The sequence below is a fragment of the Plasmodium vivax genome, chromosome 13 (assembly GCF_000002415.2).
Source record: "Plasmodium vivax chromosome 13, whole genome shotgun sequence".
Taxonomy (NCBI): domain Eukaryota; phylum Apicomplexa; class Aconoidasida; order Haemosporida; family Plasmodiidae; genus Plasmodium; species Plasmodium vivax.
The window spans coordinates 1,562,867-1,580,930 of record NC_009918.1 but is presented as its reverse complement, the minus strand read 5'-3'; the positions used below and the strand labels follow the sequence as shown (position 1 = coordinate 1,580,930).

The following is an 18,064-nucleotide window of genomic DNA, read 5'->3' as shown; positions in this document are numbered from 1 at the left end:
AAAAGGCGCCCTTCACACAGAGTCAACTCCGCCAGCCTCCCCCCCACTTTGTCAACTAAAGTGCACGAGAATGTTGAAGGAGGAGAAAATGTCGAGGCCATTAGCCCGTTCATAGTCCTCCAGGGCATTCTTTATGGAAGCCTCAATCTCGTCGTACTCATCCGAATCGATATGCACATTTTTCGAGCTGACCACAGTCACACTAATGCTATTATTCGAGTATGTAATAAATTTTATTTTAAAATTATGATTACATACGGACTGCATGATGCAGCTTTCGACCTGTTTGCTCCACTCAAAATTCTCTGCGTCGTTTGAAAACTTCTCATTCAAGTGTCCCAGTAAAACGGACTTCTTAACAATTTCGATGATGACATCTTTGCTCAAACTGTTGAAAAGGATATTTTCTTCCAAAAGGGAGACGCACATGTTAATTTCGTTTTTGTCTTCCTCTATCTGCTTAGCCATTTCGGTAAATTTTTTCCCCTTGCTCAAAAAAATGGCTATAACATGCGAAATAACGTCTTTATATTTTTTCCCAATTTTTTTAAAGTTAATAAAGTTCCCAACTTTGGAGCTGTTGCTGTTCATGTAGGTATCAAAGAGCTCTTCATTTTGCGCCTCTTCATTTTTCGCATTTTTTTCAATCTGCTCCAGAGATAAATTTTTGTTAATCAAGCTGGAAACATTCTTTTCGCTTCTTTTAAGCAGCTTCATAATTTCTTCCTCTTTTAAATTCAAATCGTCCATCATCTTTTTAAAGTAATTGCTATCTATAAGTTCTTTGCTTTCTTCCGGTTTTAAATTGCTAACTAGGGAATTGTCACCTTCCGATGTGAAATGTTCCAGCAGATGGAAATTTCCCCTTTCTGCTTCATTGGACGGGGTACCCGCATCATCTCCACTTTGGTTTTCTTTTATATTTTTTATCACTTCTGGGTTGATGAGGCATTCCTGGTTACCATTCATCTTTTCTTTCGCCCCATCGTTTGTGTGAAGACCATTATTACCACTTCTCATGTCAGTGCCGCTGTTCACCTCATCACCATTTTGAGTGTTCTTCTCCCCCCTAACTTGTAAATTGCGCACGTTGGGGAATTTTCCCCTTTTTGAAGGCACCACTGAGTTGAGTTTTTTGCCAAATTGGGCTTCCCCCCCTATGGCATGTATTCTGAGGTAGTGGAAGCATTTCCTCTTGTTTCGAATCCCCCTATAAGGGGAGAATCCTACCAAGCTTCTCTCAACTTGTGGAATTCTCTTTTCGTAACTGAACTGGTTACTCGCCTGTACGTTCGTTACTAACACGTTGTTGGTAGGCGAAAGTTTGCTAGCCACAAAATGCGCTTTGCAACAGTTGAGTGCGTTCATAAAAATGTGCAGGGAGAAACTCAAGGTGGGAAAATATAGTATATTCATTTTCCCCCATTTCAGCGTTGTAAAAATGTGTAGGTATAAAACCCTAATTTATTGATTTTCTTTTCCGTGGCCCCTACGTCTCCGCGCTTGATTCTCACTTTATTTTGGGCTGCTTTGCGCGCGGCCTTTTGCTGTCGCGCCATGTTTTGGGGTCTTCCACCGCTGGATCGTTCCGCTTGGGTAATTCCCACTGCGACGATAGCAGCTGTGCCGCTATCCTGTCATTCGTTTTCTCTCGCTGGTTCACCGATTCGGCAAATTGCCATGTTGCCAAATTGCGCTACTGCCAAATTGCCCTATTGCCAAGTCACATATGCACCCCCCTTTTTTGCATCTAACCATGGTGCGATGTGGCTCTCTCCCCAACTTAGCTACATTTAAAATCGCACCAATGGCGGCGAATCACTCATTTGTTTATTTTTTTTTTTCTAAAACGAAGGGGTTCGCTCCGCATTTTAACGCGTAATGAGTGGCGATCACTTTGCTTCACCTCTCCTCTTTATTTACATACCCACGATGCGACACAAAAAGTGTACATGCATTAGCACTTGGCCATCTTTCAAAAACCGCTCTACGTTTAATACCTGTGTAGTTTGTGCCTCTTTCGTCCGGTGTGTTAGCCCCATGTGCACGCTTAGCATTGTTACTGCCACGTAAATGGTTGAGTACCTCCTAATTTTTTTTTTTTTTTTTTTTGCCCTCCGCCATTTCTCCACTTTTTAGGAAAACGCGGTGGCCGAGAAATTAACCGATTTTTTGTTCACCATTGAGGTGCCAGATATGTAGCTTTTCCTCCGCTTCGTTGCGCTGCGTTTTGCTTATTTTTGCTTCGTTTCGCTTTCTTATTTTTTTTTTCGTGGCACTGCTAAACGGGGCAGTGCATGCGGATCGAGGCAACCCGCCCGTTGCACCTGAACCTGTTTAATCACTAATTGTGTGTTCACCCCTGCGCTTACACGTTAGTGCGCCACTTTGAAGAGGTCCCAAAAGAGGGCTTCCCATTTCTACCGACAACACACAAGTGGCATGGCCAGATAGGCACTCCGTTTTGGGTTCCTCCGATTTGATTTCCATGAACAGGGGTCCACGCAACGGAATGTTCATTTGCGCCATTTAGGAGGCTTACCTTTGTGCACTTATATTGCCGCGTTTTGCAGCACTTTACCCGTTTGGTCACCCCCCCCCCTCACAAGGTGCCCATCCCCCCACACGCCGCTTCCCCCCACGCACATGTTCCCCGCCGCGCGCGTAATTCACCTCCTGCTGTCTGCGTTACTACTCGCCCATGGAACCTCCTGCTGGTCAGACGAAGGGCACATGCTCGTAAGCGCCATCGCCTACGAAGGGCTCACCGATGAAGAAAAGGTAGTGCTAGACAAAATTTTTAAAAACTACAAAGAAGACAACCATTTCAACGACCCCGTAACTGGAGCAGTATGGCCTGACCACATAAAGCCAATTGATTACCACTACCCTGATAAGGTTAGGCGAATAGGTGGAATCGACCTAATGAACAAATGGCACTACATAAATAAGCCATATAACCCAACGAATGTTACCCTGAATGAGTACCATGAGCAATTTTACCAAAAGGCGGATAACGCGTTAAGTATAATGAAGAGCATATTCACTTCATTAAAAAGTGTAAAGAAAAAAGAAAATCATGGGACTTTTTTTTCCTACAATTTTAACTTAAGATATTTTATTCACATTTTTGGAGATGTACATGAGCCGCTACACGCTATCAACTTTTTTAATAAACATTTTCTCGAAGGGGATAGCGGAGGAACTCAAATTCATGTACTGTATCATAAGAAGGTGGAAAAATTGCATTACTTATGTGATTGCATTTTTCATTCGAGGACTAAAAAATGGCCCACCTCTGGGAAGAAAGAAATGCTGGAAGAAGTAAATGCCTTGATGAAGATATACCCCCCTGAGTACTTTAAGGATAGATTAAAAAATGATTTAAGCGATTTAGAATATCTAGATTTTATTATTAATGATAGTTACAGTAAGGCGGTGGAAAGCATTTATTCTAACTTTCCCCTTGATACTCTTAATAGGAAAACTTCCTACGTTTTGAACAATTTTTCTGTCGTTAATATAAAGAAAATGCTGAATGAGCAGATAGTTCTTGGAGGCTACCGCTTAAGGCGGTACTTAAAAATTATGATTGAAAATGTGCCGGAGGACCTCGTGCCGGTGCATAAGTACATTAAATAGAGGGAAGTGTCTACCTATAAGGGGTGCTCTACGTGCGCGTATTTTTTCGCGTTGCACTTGGCACATTGACACTTGGGTTACACCTGCACTTTTTTCGTCACTTCTTGAGTGTGCCTCTCATCAACTGCGAATGTTATTCCCCCTGTTGGTATCCCTCCCCCATTTTTGCTACTCTTTTGGCTTAAAACATCATGCAGGAAAGGCTTTTCAGTAGACGTACACCTATTCAATGTTTATCACCTTTGCGTATTTTTTTTGTAAATTTTTTTTTTTTTTTTTGCACCCCCGATGTTGGCTACATTTGCTATTCTCAACATTTGCACATCCGTTGTAGCGTGTGCAGGGATAAATTCACAATGCGTTTTACTTCTAACATGCGCGTACATACCCTTGAAACTCCACTGCTTTATTGCATGCGGTTGTTTTTGCGGCCGAGGAAATACCACATGCGGCGAATCGCGGGACTGATTTTTTCGAAACAGTGCACAATATATGCATAAAAAGGGGCGGCCCTTTTTAATTAAACATTTTTATGGACACATTTGTACTTCTCCCAAGATAGCACGTCTAAAAAATGTTTCCGTTTCGGCTCTCCCTTTTTGCAAATCTTTGTTACGCAAAATGGGGAGAAAAATAATAAAAAAATAATAAAGTCAGGCAAATTAGAACAAAGAGAAGCAGTAGTGACCCTGAGAAACGGCCTAAAATTAATCACCCGCAGGAGTCTCTCCCATTTTCGTGCCATCAAAAATAACTACACTTCGCGGTGTCTTTCCTTAATGCCATGTTGAAGAGCGAAATAGGGATGCCAAAGCGCACATGCACTTCGCATACATTTTTGGGATGTACATACGGCCACACTTTGACATACACAGGTGCATACGTTTGCACGTATGTGTGTACGCAGCTGGGGGGGAGACAGGACGATTTTCTGTTCCTTCGGACGCGCGAGCGGCCATACAGTTCGTTGTGTTGCAATTTTTGCGCTTGCGTTTTCGCATTTTTTGGTTGAAGTGCTTCAAGTGCAAAGTTGTTTATGGGGCGGCATTACTCTCATTATATAAATATGCGTATACATGTGTATATATGCGTATACGTACGTATGTGCGTTTTTTTTTTTTCCACCCCGCATTACGCCGCTACACTAATGAAAACGTTTCGCGCGAATCAGTTTCACCTCAGCGCGCCCGCCCCCACGGTTGATATTTTCCGCGAAAGTCCCCTAAGTTAAACGCATCACTAGGCAAAAATAACATTTCTATTTTGTCTAATTATCGCTGCAGTGCGAATGCGTGTTCCCAGTGCATACTCATGTGCATACATTTTTGCTAACCGAGTAAACACCCCCAATATTCAATTGCAAGTTAGAAGGCACAATTACAAACAGCGAAAAAGGACACATTCATCCTTTTTAACCCAAAGAAAGTTATAGTGACGTGAAGAAACAGCGCATGGTTGGTACACCTCAAAAGTCAAACAGTGCAGATGTTTAAAGCGACCGTTTTTGTGATGTGCGCAAAGTATTGTCCATAACACGGGTACACCTTTTGCTAAGTTTCGCCGATTCAGGGTAGTTATCTTGCTTCTACGTAGTTTGCCCCTTTTTGCATACCTCTACGGCGTTTCCTAGTTTATTTTTACTCTTGTTTTTAGCAATTGAAAAGTATTCCCCGTATAAGTTTTTTTTTTTTTTTTTTTTTTTTTACCGCTCATGTGCATTTGTGCCAACCCCTTTTCAACGGCGTAACGCGCAAGATAACACGCAAAATGATGGTCTTACAAATGGAGTGACCCCTACTTGGCCTTCGACTAGGTAGAGAACCCCACCTACCTGCAGTGGTCATTTTGCCCCCTCTTTCGCAGCCACGTTTTATTATACGCAAGTACATACATAAATACATTCTGGTGCGCCTATTTTTAACCACCCTCGTTATTATCCCTCACGTTGGGGCTGCGTCACGTGTAATCTTACCCCTAACCTCCTCCACATCGAAACAGCTCAAATGTGTTTATTACTCGCCTGCACTAATGTAGAGATCAAGAATGTGCCCCTTTTCCTTTGAACAAATTTACGCTTTAAGTTTAGGAAGGGTCTCGCCACCGCTTCTACAACTGGACCCGGTCGCACCTCTTCTCGTTTAGCGGCTTGTCTGTTTACGCGTACGTTCCCGCGTATCTACTGACAACACTGAGAAGGGGGTTTCATTTCTTTGCTTTTTTTTATCACCCCTTTGCTGTGACGCAACCGCCGTAGTGACACCCCCCTTTCTGTTTTAAGCATATTTTTAATTTAAGGCTTTTAAAAATTAGTACCACCCTTTGATGCTCGCGGCCAGGTGGAAGCATTGCCCGCTGGGGAATGACAGCACTCGCGCACCGAGACAGATACATACGTATATGCACATACTTACCTCGGCGCGCACCCCACATGCCCTCGTGACCGCCATGAGAAACCCAATCCAGGCGCTCCTCCTCTGTGCACTGCCCCTGATTCAAAGAGTAGCCAGCTGGTCGGACGAACCGCACATGCTCATAGCGTACATCGCATACGAGAACTTAAACGACAATGAAAAGGCAACCATCGATCGAATCTTCGCACACAGTCACGATAAAGATTTTGATAACATCATAAGTGCAGCAACATGGCCAGATCACATAAAAACTCCGGACCCCAGGAGATCCCATCATTCATTCCCATTCGAAAGAAGCGAAATTCTAGATATCTTTAACGACTGGCATTATGTAAAAACGCCTTACAATCCCACGAAGGTGCATTTGCCTCCCAAGCATTTGTATGGCCATAAGGGGAAGCATAACGCAGCAGGAATTACCAAGCATATTTACAGGACCTTGGTCAGCATTAAGAAGAAGCCCAAGTATGGTTCCTACTATTCCTATAATTTCTACTTAAAGTATTTCATCCATTTATTTGCTGACATTCACCAGCCATTGCATACGCTTAATTTTTTTAATGGGCATTTAATTAATGGAGACAAGGGAGGAAATGACATTACAGTGACGTATGGAGGCCTCAACGGAAATATACATTACCTATGCGATAGTATCTTTAACTCTAGGAGGAAAAAGTGGCCCACTGTAGACGTACAAAAACTTAAGAGGGATGCTACCACCTTGATGAATTCTTTCCCTGCTCATGCATTTAGGAGCCAGCTAAGAATCCCCAGAGACAAAATTGCATACATAGACACCATTGTGCACCAGGCCTACGAGTTGGCTCTCGAATATGTTTATAATAAATTACCCATGCATGATTTATCAAAAGACAAAATATTTCCCGTTAGTAAAATGTTCGTGACGCAGCTGAAGAATGTGCTCAACCATCAGATGGTTTTGGCTGGCTACAGGTTGGCGCAGTATTTAAAGGACATCCTCGAAAATGTTCCCGACGATTTGTAGGTCTTGTGCATAGGGGTGGGGTGGCGAAGTGGTAGCACACCCCAGCCCTGGTCTACTTCACTACCAACTGAGGCGCCGCTAAATAGGCTTTTACCTTTTGGCTGCAACTTTCACGTGCAGTGTGTCTTTCCTCACAAAGGGGGTTTCCCCTACGTCGCCATCGAGGGCGGATTTTTAAGTGTAGATTTTTAAGTGCACATTTTTAAGTTCGCCTTTTTAAGTGTAGATTTTCAAGTGCACATTTTTAAGTTCGCCTTTTTAAGTGTAGATTTTCAAGTGCACATTTTTAAGTTCGCCTTTTTAAGTGTAGATTTTCAAGTGCACATTAGCGTGCACACTTCCAATTGCACACTTTGAATGCTTTTTTTTGTGCGCGTTTCCAGGGGGCTCCTCCCGTTCGAGCAGGACGTCCCTACTTTTTACACCTCCGCTTTAGTTTTTCGTGCATACCTAGACCACCCCTCAATTTTGGTGAATTCTCAAAGTAGTGTGGCTCCTCTATTGGTTATAAAACTGTTGCAAATTGAAGGAGGGGCCAAAAATGCACACTCACAATGCGTAGTTACAGTGCAGGGGTTCTATGCTTCGTTTCAATGCGTAGCTACAATGCAGATATTCAATCCACGTGGGGGGAAGGGGAGTGACCTCCTTGCGCCCCCATGCAGGGCGCTGGGAAAGGTGCGCCTGCCTGTCACACGAGCTGCCAGTATGCAGGTTCCTCTCCAGTTATGCTCTCCTCCCATGGCACAAATTATTTGGGGGAAGGGCAAAAACAGACGGGGGGGTTCCCCCCCATTGGGGGTACTCATCGCTAGGGGGTGAGCGGGGAAAAAATAAAATAATAGCAAAGCGAAACACGCAAAGGCACACCAACCATGCAATGCGAACTCGAATTACATCATCGAATTGGTTACACGCGTTACGGATGCGAAACGTTTTTTTGCCTTTATGTAACTTTTTTCGCCCCTCCCCCTAAAGAAGCTTCTTCATTTTGGAAAAAAAAACAAAAAAACAAGCGAAAATTTACTGCTAACCAGTTTTACATTCCCAGCTAGGGAAAAAATAAAGCACTTGCCCCTATGTGCAAAAAAAAAAAAAATGCATAAATTGAAAAGGGTATGTGTTTGAGGATAACTCCCCATTTTGTGACTCCTGTGTGAAGCCTTTCATATAACACACAGTAGTTGCGCTAAATATTTCTGGAGAGTGGAAAAAGTAGCGTATGAAAAGAGGAAGAAATTGGCCAATTTGCACCACCTTTTTCTCAGTTCGTTTCTCCCAGTTCATTCTACGTGATAGGGAAGAAATCAAATCGGCGTGCTGGGGGAGGAGTGGCAAAGGTAAAAGGGGCCACGAAGATGCGTACATATGAAGCACACATGCACATGCAGATGCAAGTCTCGCCTTAAGCGTTCCGTGTGCCCACCCAGTTGGAGGCCTTTCAAAGTGAAGGTCCTCACACCTGTGGAGGAAAGCTCACTTAAGGGAAGCGTTCAAGGGAGCCGCCAACGAAGGAGTCGCTAACGAAGGAGCCGCCAAAGCTGGCAGCTCTGCAGCGCAACGCATTCTTCAAGAGATGCATGGTTAAGTGGTAAGTACTAAGCCAACTTAAGGAGAGCTATACGCCAACCTGAGCCTTTACCAAAGTGCGCGAAAGGAACATTTTTGCCGCATCTTCAGCACACACCATTTGCGTTCCAGTTGATCTCTTCTCCAACCCCTTCTTGTTGCACATCCAAAATGAACGTGCTGACCCAAATCGACGACTGCTTCGCGAATTATATAAAAATTCATGGCGCGAAGGAGGTGGACTCCTACTGGGATGAGGGAATTGTGGTGAACAAGTACATCGAATTGGGAAATGGCCACGAGAAAAAGGGGAAAGCCCCAAGTGGTGCGAAGGAGAATGGAGAAGGGACCAATCAGGAAGACGCCCCACCTGCGCAAAAACCAAACGGTGGAAGTGAGGCGAGTCCCAATTTGAGTAAGTCCAATTTGAAGGAGGAAAACCTCTTCACCTGCAACGACGTGGTTGAAGGGTGCGTGTGCCTAAACACGCTCGAGAATGTAGAGGACCTTAAGGACACCACCCTAGTCAGATGGACATGCATGGTGCAGCAGATAATTTCTCCCGAAAGTTACGTAGGAATTTACAAGTTGAGAAATAAAAAAAACGGAGAAATCATTTTGAAGAGCTCAAAATATAGGGACTACATCGATACGGATGACAACTGGGAGATAATGGAGGACAGCGAAAAGAAGAACGTTGGGGAATATTACGAGCTAAATTATGAGCAGTACTGCAAGAGGGGGGATGACGAAAGGGGAACCAAAAAGGAGGCACAACATACAGATGGGAAGAACCTTACCAATGAGGCCAATCCTCAACTGAGCAATAACTCCCCCCCCACCGCAACACAAACGAGCACCAACCAGATAGACAAAAAAACATGCCCAAAAAGTTACGATCAGAAAAAAAAAGAAAATCACACTGTGATGAATGACCAAAGTGAGGACATACCTTTTTGCGAAAGTGATATCAATTTTAAAAAGTATTGGAAAAGATATTTATTTTTCTGCACCAATGTCCCGGGGAATAAAAGCACTTGGTGCAAACAGCTGTGTGACTACTCTTCGTACTACAGCAATTGCGAGAATTTTTTAAAAAACGAAGCCGTGAAAGGTGGCAATATCTGCGCGGGGAAGTGTGCGGCCCTCTCGAGTTGCTCCACTGAAGGGGGGGGCAATGCTAAAGGTGGCAGCTCCTCCGCTGATGATGTGCGTCTCTCGCGAGAAACGATCTGCAGTAGTGAGTTCGAGCCGGAGGAGTGGAACACAGCGGGTTGCAAAGCGGACCACACAGCGGGTCTGCCAAAAGACACCACCGCTAGTGGTGCACCCCCAAAGGGAGCACTCAAGGGAGCATACACGGGAGCGCCAGAGAACCCCCCCCGCGACCCCGAAAAGAAGAACAAAGTCAGGTGCATCGTAAAAATATACGACGACAATAGCCAGTACAACGGAAAAAACGAAAACGACTTCCTAAAACTGAACGACGTAATTGAAGTCATCGGAATATATCGCAAGCATCAAATAAAAGACTTTGAAGATTGCGAAAAAAATTTAAACTTTTATTTTTATTATGACCAAAATTTTTTAAGATACCCATGCATTCATGCTTTTCGCTACATCAAGGTTAAGCGGTTTAATCCGCTAAGTAGCTGCATATTATTCAAAAATGAATTGTGCGATATTTTGCAGAGTGGCCCTTTCAGTACCGTCGGTGAGCTGAGGAAACACCTCCTCATGTTCATCTCGAACAGCTTTTCCCACGATTTGCTCGTTGCTCATTATTTCTTCTTTTACTTGTGTGGCAGTTACATTGAGGAGAGCAAACTCAAGCTGGGGAAGGTCAGTCTAAACGTTTTTAACATATCAACGGATGGGGAGAAGTGTGCCTCCCCCAAGGGGACCACCATGGTGGAGAATCAACGAATCAAGGAGGAGGAAGAAGTCCCCCCAAAGGAGCCACTTCAAAAGGGGGAAAACGCCTCAAATCTGATGGATGAGCATAAAGAGGTGCAAAATAAATCATACCCGAGCCACACCACCCAAATGAACAACATGATTAAAAATTTAGTTCCTCTGTATAGGTATATCCCCCTCTGTTTAAAAAAATTAAGCAGCCAATATTTAGTATCCGTAATGAATCACCAAAATGGAGAGTTAAAAAAGGGGAAACTCCAGCTGGCAAATAACACCTACTTAGCTTTTGATGAATGTGTGTTAGACGAGGGGAAACTTAACACCGTTAGTACTAAAAATTTCCTCTGCATAGAAAGGCTAATTACGTCGCAAGAAATCCCGTTCATCTTCAACACGGATATCACCTTCGAAACGCAAAATAATGTTTTAATTTTGTCTAGGAAAAAATCCATGTTTGTGAATTATGTGGATATCCACATCCCTGTGTGTCACCAGAGGGGGGGGGGCCTCGCTGGAAGCGGTGTCAGCTCGGCGGGTAAGGTGGGCGAACAGAAGAGCAAGGGGACCGCCGAAGAGACCGCAAACAAGACCACCGAAGTAACCACCGAAGTGACCTCCGACGGCGCGCATGGACAGGCGAACAGCCCGCACAAGGAAAACGAACCCGGGAAGAACTCCCCCGCCGCTTTTTCCGCCGAATTCATCAACACCTGCGAAAACTGCCACCCCAAGGAGGATGCACTAATGCAATTTAGAAGGTACATCAATTATATTCTCTCGAAAAGCCACTCTGCAAAAATCCACTCGGATGTAACGACGTACATCACGGACTCGTTTGTGTCTCTGCGACAAACCAGCAAGGATGTGAACCAGTTCGTTTTGAACTCCTGGATTTGCATGTCTCGAATTTGGGCCTTTTCGGAGGGCTGCAACGAAATAAGTAGGGGCCACTGGGACTACATCATGAAGCTGGAGGGCGAGAGGCGCCTGCGGCTCAGCCACTTGGACGCGCTGTACATTTGACCGCGCCATCTGTCATCTCTCACCTGTATTGTTCTGATCCATCCGGGTGTCGCTTTTGTCGTCACACACGCGGAGTGTGGTGTGTTCCATTCCGTTTTGTTACCACGTAATTATTTATATATTTTTTTATTTTTATTTTTTTTTTTTTCCTAATTGCAAGCCGGCTTAGCCGCACCACTGCAAGGAAACTCCACCCATGGCACATGTTCCCCGTTTAGTTTTCCCCTTAAGCAAAATTTTTAAGGGACAAAATGGGCGTGCTTCGTGGAAAGGGGCACTCACGGAGGGGAAGCAACGCATGCCGGTGTAAATGCGGCAGTTCTCAGTGCACCTTCCCATTTGCGCTTAAAGTGGCAGTTCTTTACGTGGCTATTTGATCGAACGGGTGACCTTCCCCCTTTTCACCCTTTCTTTACTGCACACAAATTGTAAGACACCGTGTGGATCACTTTAACGTATCAATTTATTTTCAACTTAAAAGGAATTCCCACACATGGTGTATAGGTATGCGTGTAGATGTGCCTTACACATGGGTCCACCTACAAATGCACGCACATCAGATGGGGGGAACTCTCCCTCTTCATGTTTTTTTTTTGCAGTTGAGGCATTTACAAAATGGGGGGCACTACTCGATGATGAGAAAAAATAAGTTACTCAAAAAGGAAAAGTTCATAAATTTGTCCCTCACTAAACATTTCAAATGCTTGGCATCTTTCGTGTCCCCTACTAACAAATCTGTGATGAGGAAAAAATTCAGCGGCGAAATTTCGCCAGCATTAAAATTCTCCTCGTCGTCCTCATTTTGGGGAGTTTGAAAATGCGGGTGCATAGGCATGTTCATATTTGAGTTGTAAAAATCGAAAAAGGGAGGGGAGAAAATTTCCTCGGGCAGTTTATTCTCTGTGGCTCCAAAGTAATTCTTTAATAACCTGAGGAAAAAAAGAAAAAAAAAAAAAAGTAGAGTCGTATGATGGCTACCTCTGAAGGGGTCTCCTACTAAGAACATAAAAACACACTTCATAGAGACAAACGAAATAGTGAAGGCTGCCATTTTTACCACAAGGTGGGGATTTTGCAACTCTCTAAAAGGAATTCCCTAGTTATAGTCTCATACTTATTTGGGTCTTCACTCACGCTTAAGCTAAAAATGAACGGATACTTGAGCATCATCGACGTTTCCATTTTTTGCTTTATCTTGTGTGTGCATGTCAAATTGCAATTTTTTAGTTTTTCCAAAAAGTGAGTGTCTATTTTTATCTTGGATAATTCCTTCTCGATTTTTTTTTTTCTCATTTTGAGGTGGTGGGTACTTTCCGAGGGATTCGCCCTACTCGTGTTAGCCTCTTCTGACGATGCGTTATTCGCTTTGGGGTTTGCATTCTCTCCCACTGTTTCCTTCCCATCCGTCTCTTTAGTTCCTCCCGATTGTTCGTTCCCACCACGCTTCGCTGGATCAACATGTTCCTTACTTTCCACTTTGAGGAGGTCTCCCCCTTCATCGGAGCTTTCCGTTTCGCTGGGCTTTATAGAATACTCACTGGAAGTGCCTTCCAAATTGGCATAAATATGCACGTACTTCTTCACCAGTTGGTACATTTCGTTCTTTTTCCTTTCTTCCATCTCGTAGGAGGTATCCTCATTGCATATGCCCGAGGTGGAGTTCATCCCATTTTGGCAAATTTCACTAACGTTGGATGGCGCTGCGGCTAGGCTTTCCTCCTTAGAGGCATTCGATTTATTCGCGTTCTTTATGTATTCCTTCAGGTCACTCTCGCTACTGCCTTTGCTTTCATTTCTGGTTAAGTCGGCGCTATTGAGGGCGCTCCTTTTTGAGTGGTCTAAATCGTCATGGGGAGGGGCCGTCCCCTTCGAACCGTACCAGCTGTTGCTGATGGCGGACAGGCTGGACAGGTGCGACGAGTGAGAAGCGGCAGACGCCTTGGAGAGGTTTGAGTGAGCCCGCCCATTTGACCAGTTGGAAGAGTTGGAGGGGGGCTTTCCATCTTTGCCACCCCTTTCGCTCCCCTCATTCTCCCCGCTTGACAACCCAGACGAGCTAGTCGCGCGGGAGCTGGGCGACCCATCCGACCGCTCAGAACCGCTAGAACAGCTAGACTCCCGCGAACTGCTGTCACCTTCTGCTTCTTCACCAGTATCCGAAGGGGTGCCACTCCGGAATGGCTTCAAATTGGGATCATCCCAACCCACTTTTGAATTTCCCCCCTCATTTTGTACACCGTCGAAGAGAAGCTGATAATTGCCCTCCTCGCAAAATGGCTCATCAGGACCAAAATAATAACTTAAAAAGATAAATTTAGACAAATTAAAATCTCTGTGTTTCTCTATAAAACCCTTGGAACACATGAAAAAAGGAACCTTGTTATATTTGTACTTGATCATGTCTGCAATTTTTTTTAAATGACTTTTTAAAAAATCAAAAGGGAGGCAAACTAAATTGATCATCTCATCACCAGTAATTACATCTCTTTTGAGGAGGCTCACGTTTTTTTTTTTTTCCTTTTCCATGGGTACCACATCTATCCATTCCCCAGACGAGTTAAGAAATTTATTATTATAAAAATGTCCATCGAATGAAAAGGTTTTACTTTTATATGTGCCTTTGCCATTCATGTGGTTGTTGACCCAGTTCCCTTCATAACTTGACTGACTGTCTCTCCATTCGAAGTGGCCCCACCCATTTCTTGCATTATTCTCATAATACCCATAATAGACATTCCCATTCAGATATAAATTAAATCCCAATCCGCTTTTTTTATTATTTTTCCAGTTACCAATGAACTTATTCACAATTACTTCTTCACCAAAGGTGTTCCTCCTTAACGTTATTAAAATTCCATAGCCATCTTTTATACACTTGCTGCATTTTTTTTTCTTCTTTTTGTCTGATTTTTCTCTGCTCGAAGTGAACTCTTTCGTTTCGATTTTTTTAATATCTTCCCCTTTTTTGCACACCAAATCGCAGTCGTTTTCTTTGCTTCCGTGCGGCTCCTCCTCTGCAGTGGTTTGAGGGGGGGGGGGGCATAAATGGGCGCAAAAAAGGGGGACTACATGTGTGCTAATGCTTTGGGAAACAGCTAACTCCCCTTCTTAGCCACTTCATGCACACAAGTGGGCTATTATTTTCTTTTTCTTTTTTTAATCCGGCGAAGTGACCATCTTAGAACGCTAGAACACATCAAGAGGGACACTCATTTTTATTCAAAACAGATATTGTCAGCGTTGTTCATGCGACTACGAAATGCCTACTTTTATACTGCCCAATGTAGATGTAGTTACAGGACTTAAAGCATTTGACATTCTTATAATTAAATATGTTTAAAAATTCTTCTCTTTCATTGACTACAAAATTGAGGGGGGGGATTTCCTGCCCACTTTTCTGGCACATTTGCTTAAAATGCACAGGAGAGTATTCCCCACGGGGGGGGGACAATGTGTGCAAAAAAAAAAAAAAAAAAAATATTTGGAAAAAATTCCCCCCAATGAGGTCTACCCTTTTGGGAAATAAAAATGGCCAACTTGGTTTATAACATGAGTGGCACGTTAAGGGACGTATTTTGGAAAAAGGGAAATGTTTCTTTTGTCACAATTTTTTTGTCGCCATTTTTTTCACCATTTTTTTCTCCCATTCGGTCAATTAGCCCCAGTTCAAATGCGATGCCGGGAAAACTGCAGAACCGATACGTTGGTGCCGTTAGACATGGGCCCCCCAACACCGCAGCTATTTTTTGTCTAAAAAGGGAAAAAATATCCCCTCATGCATAGCGCATACGTGCGCGTATTTTGTAAATCCTTCTTTGAGCTTCACCATTTAAAAAATGGAGGACCGAAAAAGCCAGTGCCCATGTAAGAACGTGAAAGCAATTGCGTTTCCGCGAAAATGGAAATGTGTAAAGTGAGGAGCGAGTTATTTATTTATTTATTCCTTTATTTATTTTTTTATATATTTTATTATTTTTTTTTTCAACCTTTTCAGCATATCTGCCATATCTGCCATTTTTGCGCAAAATTAAACTCACACAATTGGTGAATTCCATGGGGAGAAATCAAAACCAGCGTGACTCTCTCTACATGTATGTGTAAATAAACGCTCGCGTGCACACTGTTGAGGATGCTAAGCGGATGGCGCATGTCACCATGAGTGAGATGAGAAATGGCTGCATAAAAAAAAAAAATACGTTACAGTTATGCGTACAAATATAAGTACATTTTTGGCTTTCCGATGCAGCACTTTCAGAGAGCCCCTTTTTCGATTAACTGGTTTTTATAACCCCCCACGTGACGTACAAAATAAATGCGAAATTGTCGTCCCTTTTTTACATGCCTTAAAATTCCCAAAAAAAACGTTGTTGTTGTTCGTCCCATCGATAAAAGGGCACATCCCCAAGGGATTATCTTCCCCTCCGTAATGACAGTCCTTCACGAGACACCCCATTTGCTACTCCCATTTCGTTACGCACAGTAACATATGGGCAAACCGATGGCAACATAAGCATAGGCATGTACATATGCGACCTACCCATTTCATCAACTCGAAATAAAATGGGAGCTATTTATAAAATAAAAAGTTGTGTGTATGTTTATATGCTCATATGTTTATATGTTTGTGTTTTTTTTTTTTTTTTTTTCCTTTTTTTGTTTGTATGACCTATATCCTTTTCTTAAACAATAAATGTGGAAAGCGCAATGGGGGTGTAAAAAATAATGGGAAAATGCACTGGTGAATGAGTGGTTATTAAAATGAACAACTCGTATTTAATTATTAAATTTGTTTCTTCCAAAAAAAAAAAAAAAGGGGGACGAAGGATAAGGCAAAAAGGCGACGATAAATAAACGAAGGCGCGCAAAATAGGCTAGTCGCGCAAAAATGACTTCTCGAATTTTTCCTTCATCTCATCTTGGCGAAGTTTTCCTTTGTTTCAACTTCGCCGTGGTACTGGCGCTCCTCCGCTACTCCGTCTGTGCTGCCGGTTAACCTATGCAAAATCTGAATAAATCGTTAAAAACTGCAGGGGAAAGGCGAGAACGGGCAAATGCGTTGTGCAGATTAGTGTGCAAAAAAAAAAAAAAATTGCAAAAATGTAACGTTGCGGAATGTGTTGTGTTGTTACGCCGCATGTAGTAGCTCTGCTGGAGATACTCCCCATCATCACACACATAGTAGCGGCGTTTAGCAGCGTGATGGTGAAAAAAAATATTTACTGAAGTATCCCCCACTGGGCAAGGGGAAAAGGTGGAAGCTCCTAACAAATTTGATTGGCTTATTCTCCTCAATGATGATGTCTCCACACACTAAAATTAGGATCCCGTTATTGGGCGTCGGCTGAATATCTAGACTTAGACATTTGTGGACAACGGTGGGCGGCAGTTTATTGAGTCGCTCGATTATTTGACTTGTTCCTCTGCACTGGTCATTTTCGAAGCTCATCATGCTGATGTCTTTGTAAAGTGCAGCCAGTTCGTTCCTGCGTGGGGGGGCGGTGGAAAGGGGAGCATGCGTATAGGCGTTGGTGAAGGCATACATGTGCACACGGGTGTATACGTATGTACGTTTATATATATATATATATATATGTGTGTGGATGCGTGGGAGGATTGCTCGTAGCTATCTCTGCACAGCTTCTTCATCCATTTTATTTCTTTTTTCTCTCCCAATTTCCCATCCGCGCAGCGCCTTCCTCGCTCAGTTCGGTAGGCTAACCTCCCCGTGTTGAACAGCTGGAAGTAGTGGTTGACGAACTCTTTCCCTATCTCTTCGAACTGAGGATTTAGCATATCCATTTTTTACAAAAGGGGGGGGAAAATGATTAAAAAAAAAAAAAAAAAAAGTTCAAAAGAGAAGATGAAAAAAAAAAAAAAACAGTTCTTAAACGTATTGGGATGGTATTAAAAATAGCCCAGTGGAGAAAAGTTAAAAAAACTGATTTTCTAATTTAAATGATATGTTAAAAGTTTTAATAAGTTTCGTGGGACAATACATACGTATGTACAATATACAATGTAATAAAGAAACGTTATTCCCTTTCGATGCAGAAATATGCAGCTTGGATGTTTGGCATAAATTGTTTCATATCAAACGGGTGGGGGGATGTATCCTCGATGTTTGTTTCTTCCGCCAGTTTCGAAGTGTTCACTATTTCGGAGGTGTTTTTCGTTACAAGTTTTTTATTTAAAAGGAGAAGTTTGAAATGGCCATAAAAAAAAAAAAAAAAAAAAAAGAACACGCAATGAATGTGAATGTATATTATAGCATATTCAATACCGCACCTTCAACACTGCGCAGTTAATTTTTTAATGCAAGCTCCAACTAGAATTAAAGTGTTAAGCGGAGGTTCTCAAAATGGAAAGGTGTAGAGATGCCTGCTTTGAAGCGCTTTTTTTTTTTTTTTTTCCTCCACGGCTGATACGTATATAATGCAATGCAGTGTAATGTAACGTAATGCTGAATAAATATTTCCGCACGTCCGTGGGTGCTTCT

At 43.0% G+C, this 18,064-nt stretch overlaps 6 protein-coding genes across 6 annotated transcripts; 3 read left to right on the top strand and 3 right to left on the bottom strand.

Moving 5' to 3' along the window:
• Nucleotides 1–51: 51 nt before the first annotated feature.
• PVX_085865 (hypothetical protein, conserved) lies at nt 52–1,917 on the bottom strand (the record flags this gene model as incomplete). Its single annotated transcript, XM_001616786.1, has 1 exon — nt 52–1,917. Exon 1 carries the CDS (start codon nt 1,414–1,416, stop codon nt 52–54), a length of 1,365 nt encoding a protein of 454 aa, XP_001616836.1. The 5' UTR covers nt 1,417–1,917.
• An 816-nt stretch (nt 1,918–2,733) lies between these two features.
• PVX_085860 (hypothetical protein, conserved) lies at nt 2,734–3,642 on the top strand (the record flags this gene model as incomplete). The annotated part of the gene is made up of 1 exon (XM_001616785.1): nt 2,734–3,642. The coding sequence occupies one exon, from the start codon at nt 2,734–2,736 to the stop codon at nt 3,640–3,642; it is 909 nt and encodes a 302-aa protein (XP_001616835.1).
• A 1,703-nt stretch (nt 3,643–5,345) lies between these two features.
• PVX_085855 (hypothetical protein, conserved) lies at nt 5,346–7,059 on the top strand (the record flags this gene model as incomplete). The annotated part of the gene is made up of 1 exon (XM_001616784.1): nt 5,346–7,059. The coding sequence occupies exon 1, from the start codon at nt 5,965–5,967 to the stop codon at nt 7,057–7,059; it is 1,095 nt and encodes a 364-aa protein (XP_001616834.1). The 5' UTR covers nt 5,346–5,964.
• Nucleotides 7,060–8,254: 1,195 nt separating this feature from the next.
• On the top strand, nt 8,255–11,568 carry PVX_085850 (hypothetical protein, conserved; the record flags this gene model as incomplete). The annotated part of the gene is made up of 1 exon (XM_001616783.1): nt 8,255–11,568. The coding sequence occupies exon 1, from the start codon at nt 8,800–8,802 to the stop codon at nt 11,566–11,568; it is 2,769 nt and encodes a 922-aa protein (XP_001616833.1). The 5' UTR covers nt 8,255–8,799.
• A 625-nt stretch (nt 11,569–12,193) lies between these two features.
• On the bottom strand, nt 12,194–14,974 carry PVX_085845 (hypothetical protein, conserved; the record flags this gene model as incomplete). Its single annotated transcript, XM_001616782.1, has 3 exons — nt 12,194–12,497; nt 12,626–14,582; nt 14,836–14,974. 3 exons carry the CDS (start codon nt 14,972–14,974, stop codon nt 12,194–12,196), a joined length of 2,400 nt encoding a protein of 799 aa, XP_001616832.1.
• Nucleotides 14,975–16,227: 1,253 nt separating this feature from the next.
• On the bottom strand, nt 16,228–17,782 carry PVX_085840 (nuclear transport factor 2, putative). Its single transcript, XM_001616781.1, has 3 exons — nt 17,288–17,782; nt 16,789–17,051; nt 16,228–16,592 (listed from the first exon to the last, which is right to left on the bottom strand). The coding sequence occupies exons 1-3, from the start codon at nt 17,365–17,367 to the stop codon at nt 16,558–16,560; spliced, it is 378 nt and encodes a 125-aa protein (XP_001616831.1). The 5' UTR covers nt 17,368–17,782; the 3' UTR covers nt 16,228–16,557.
• Nucleotides 17,783–18,064: the final 282 nt, after the last annotated feature.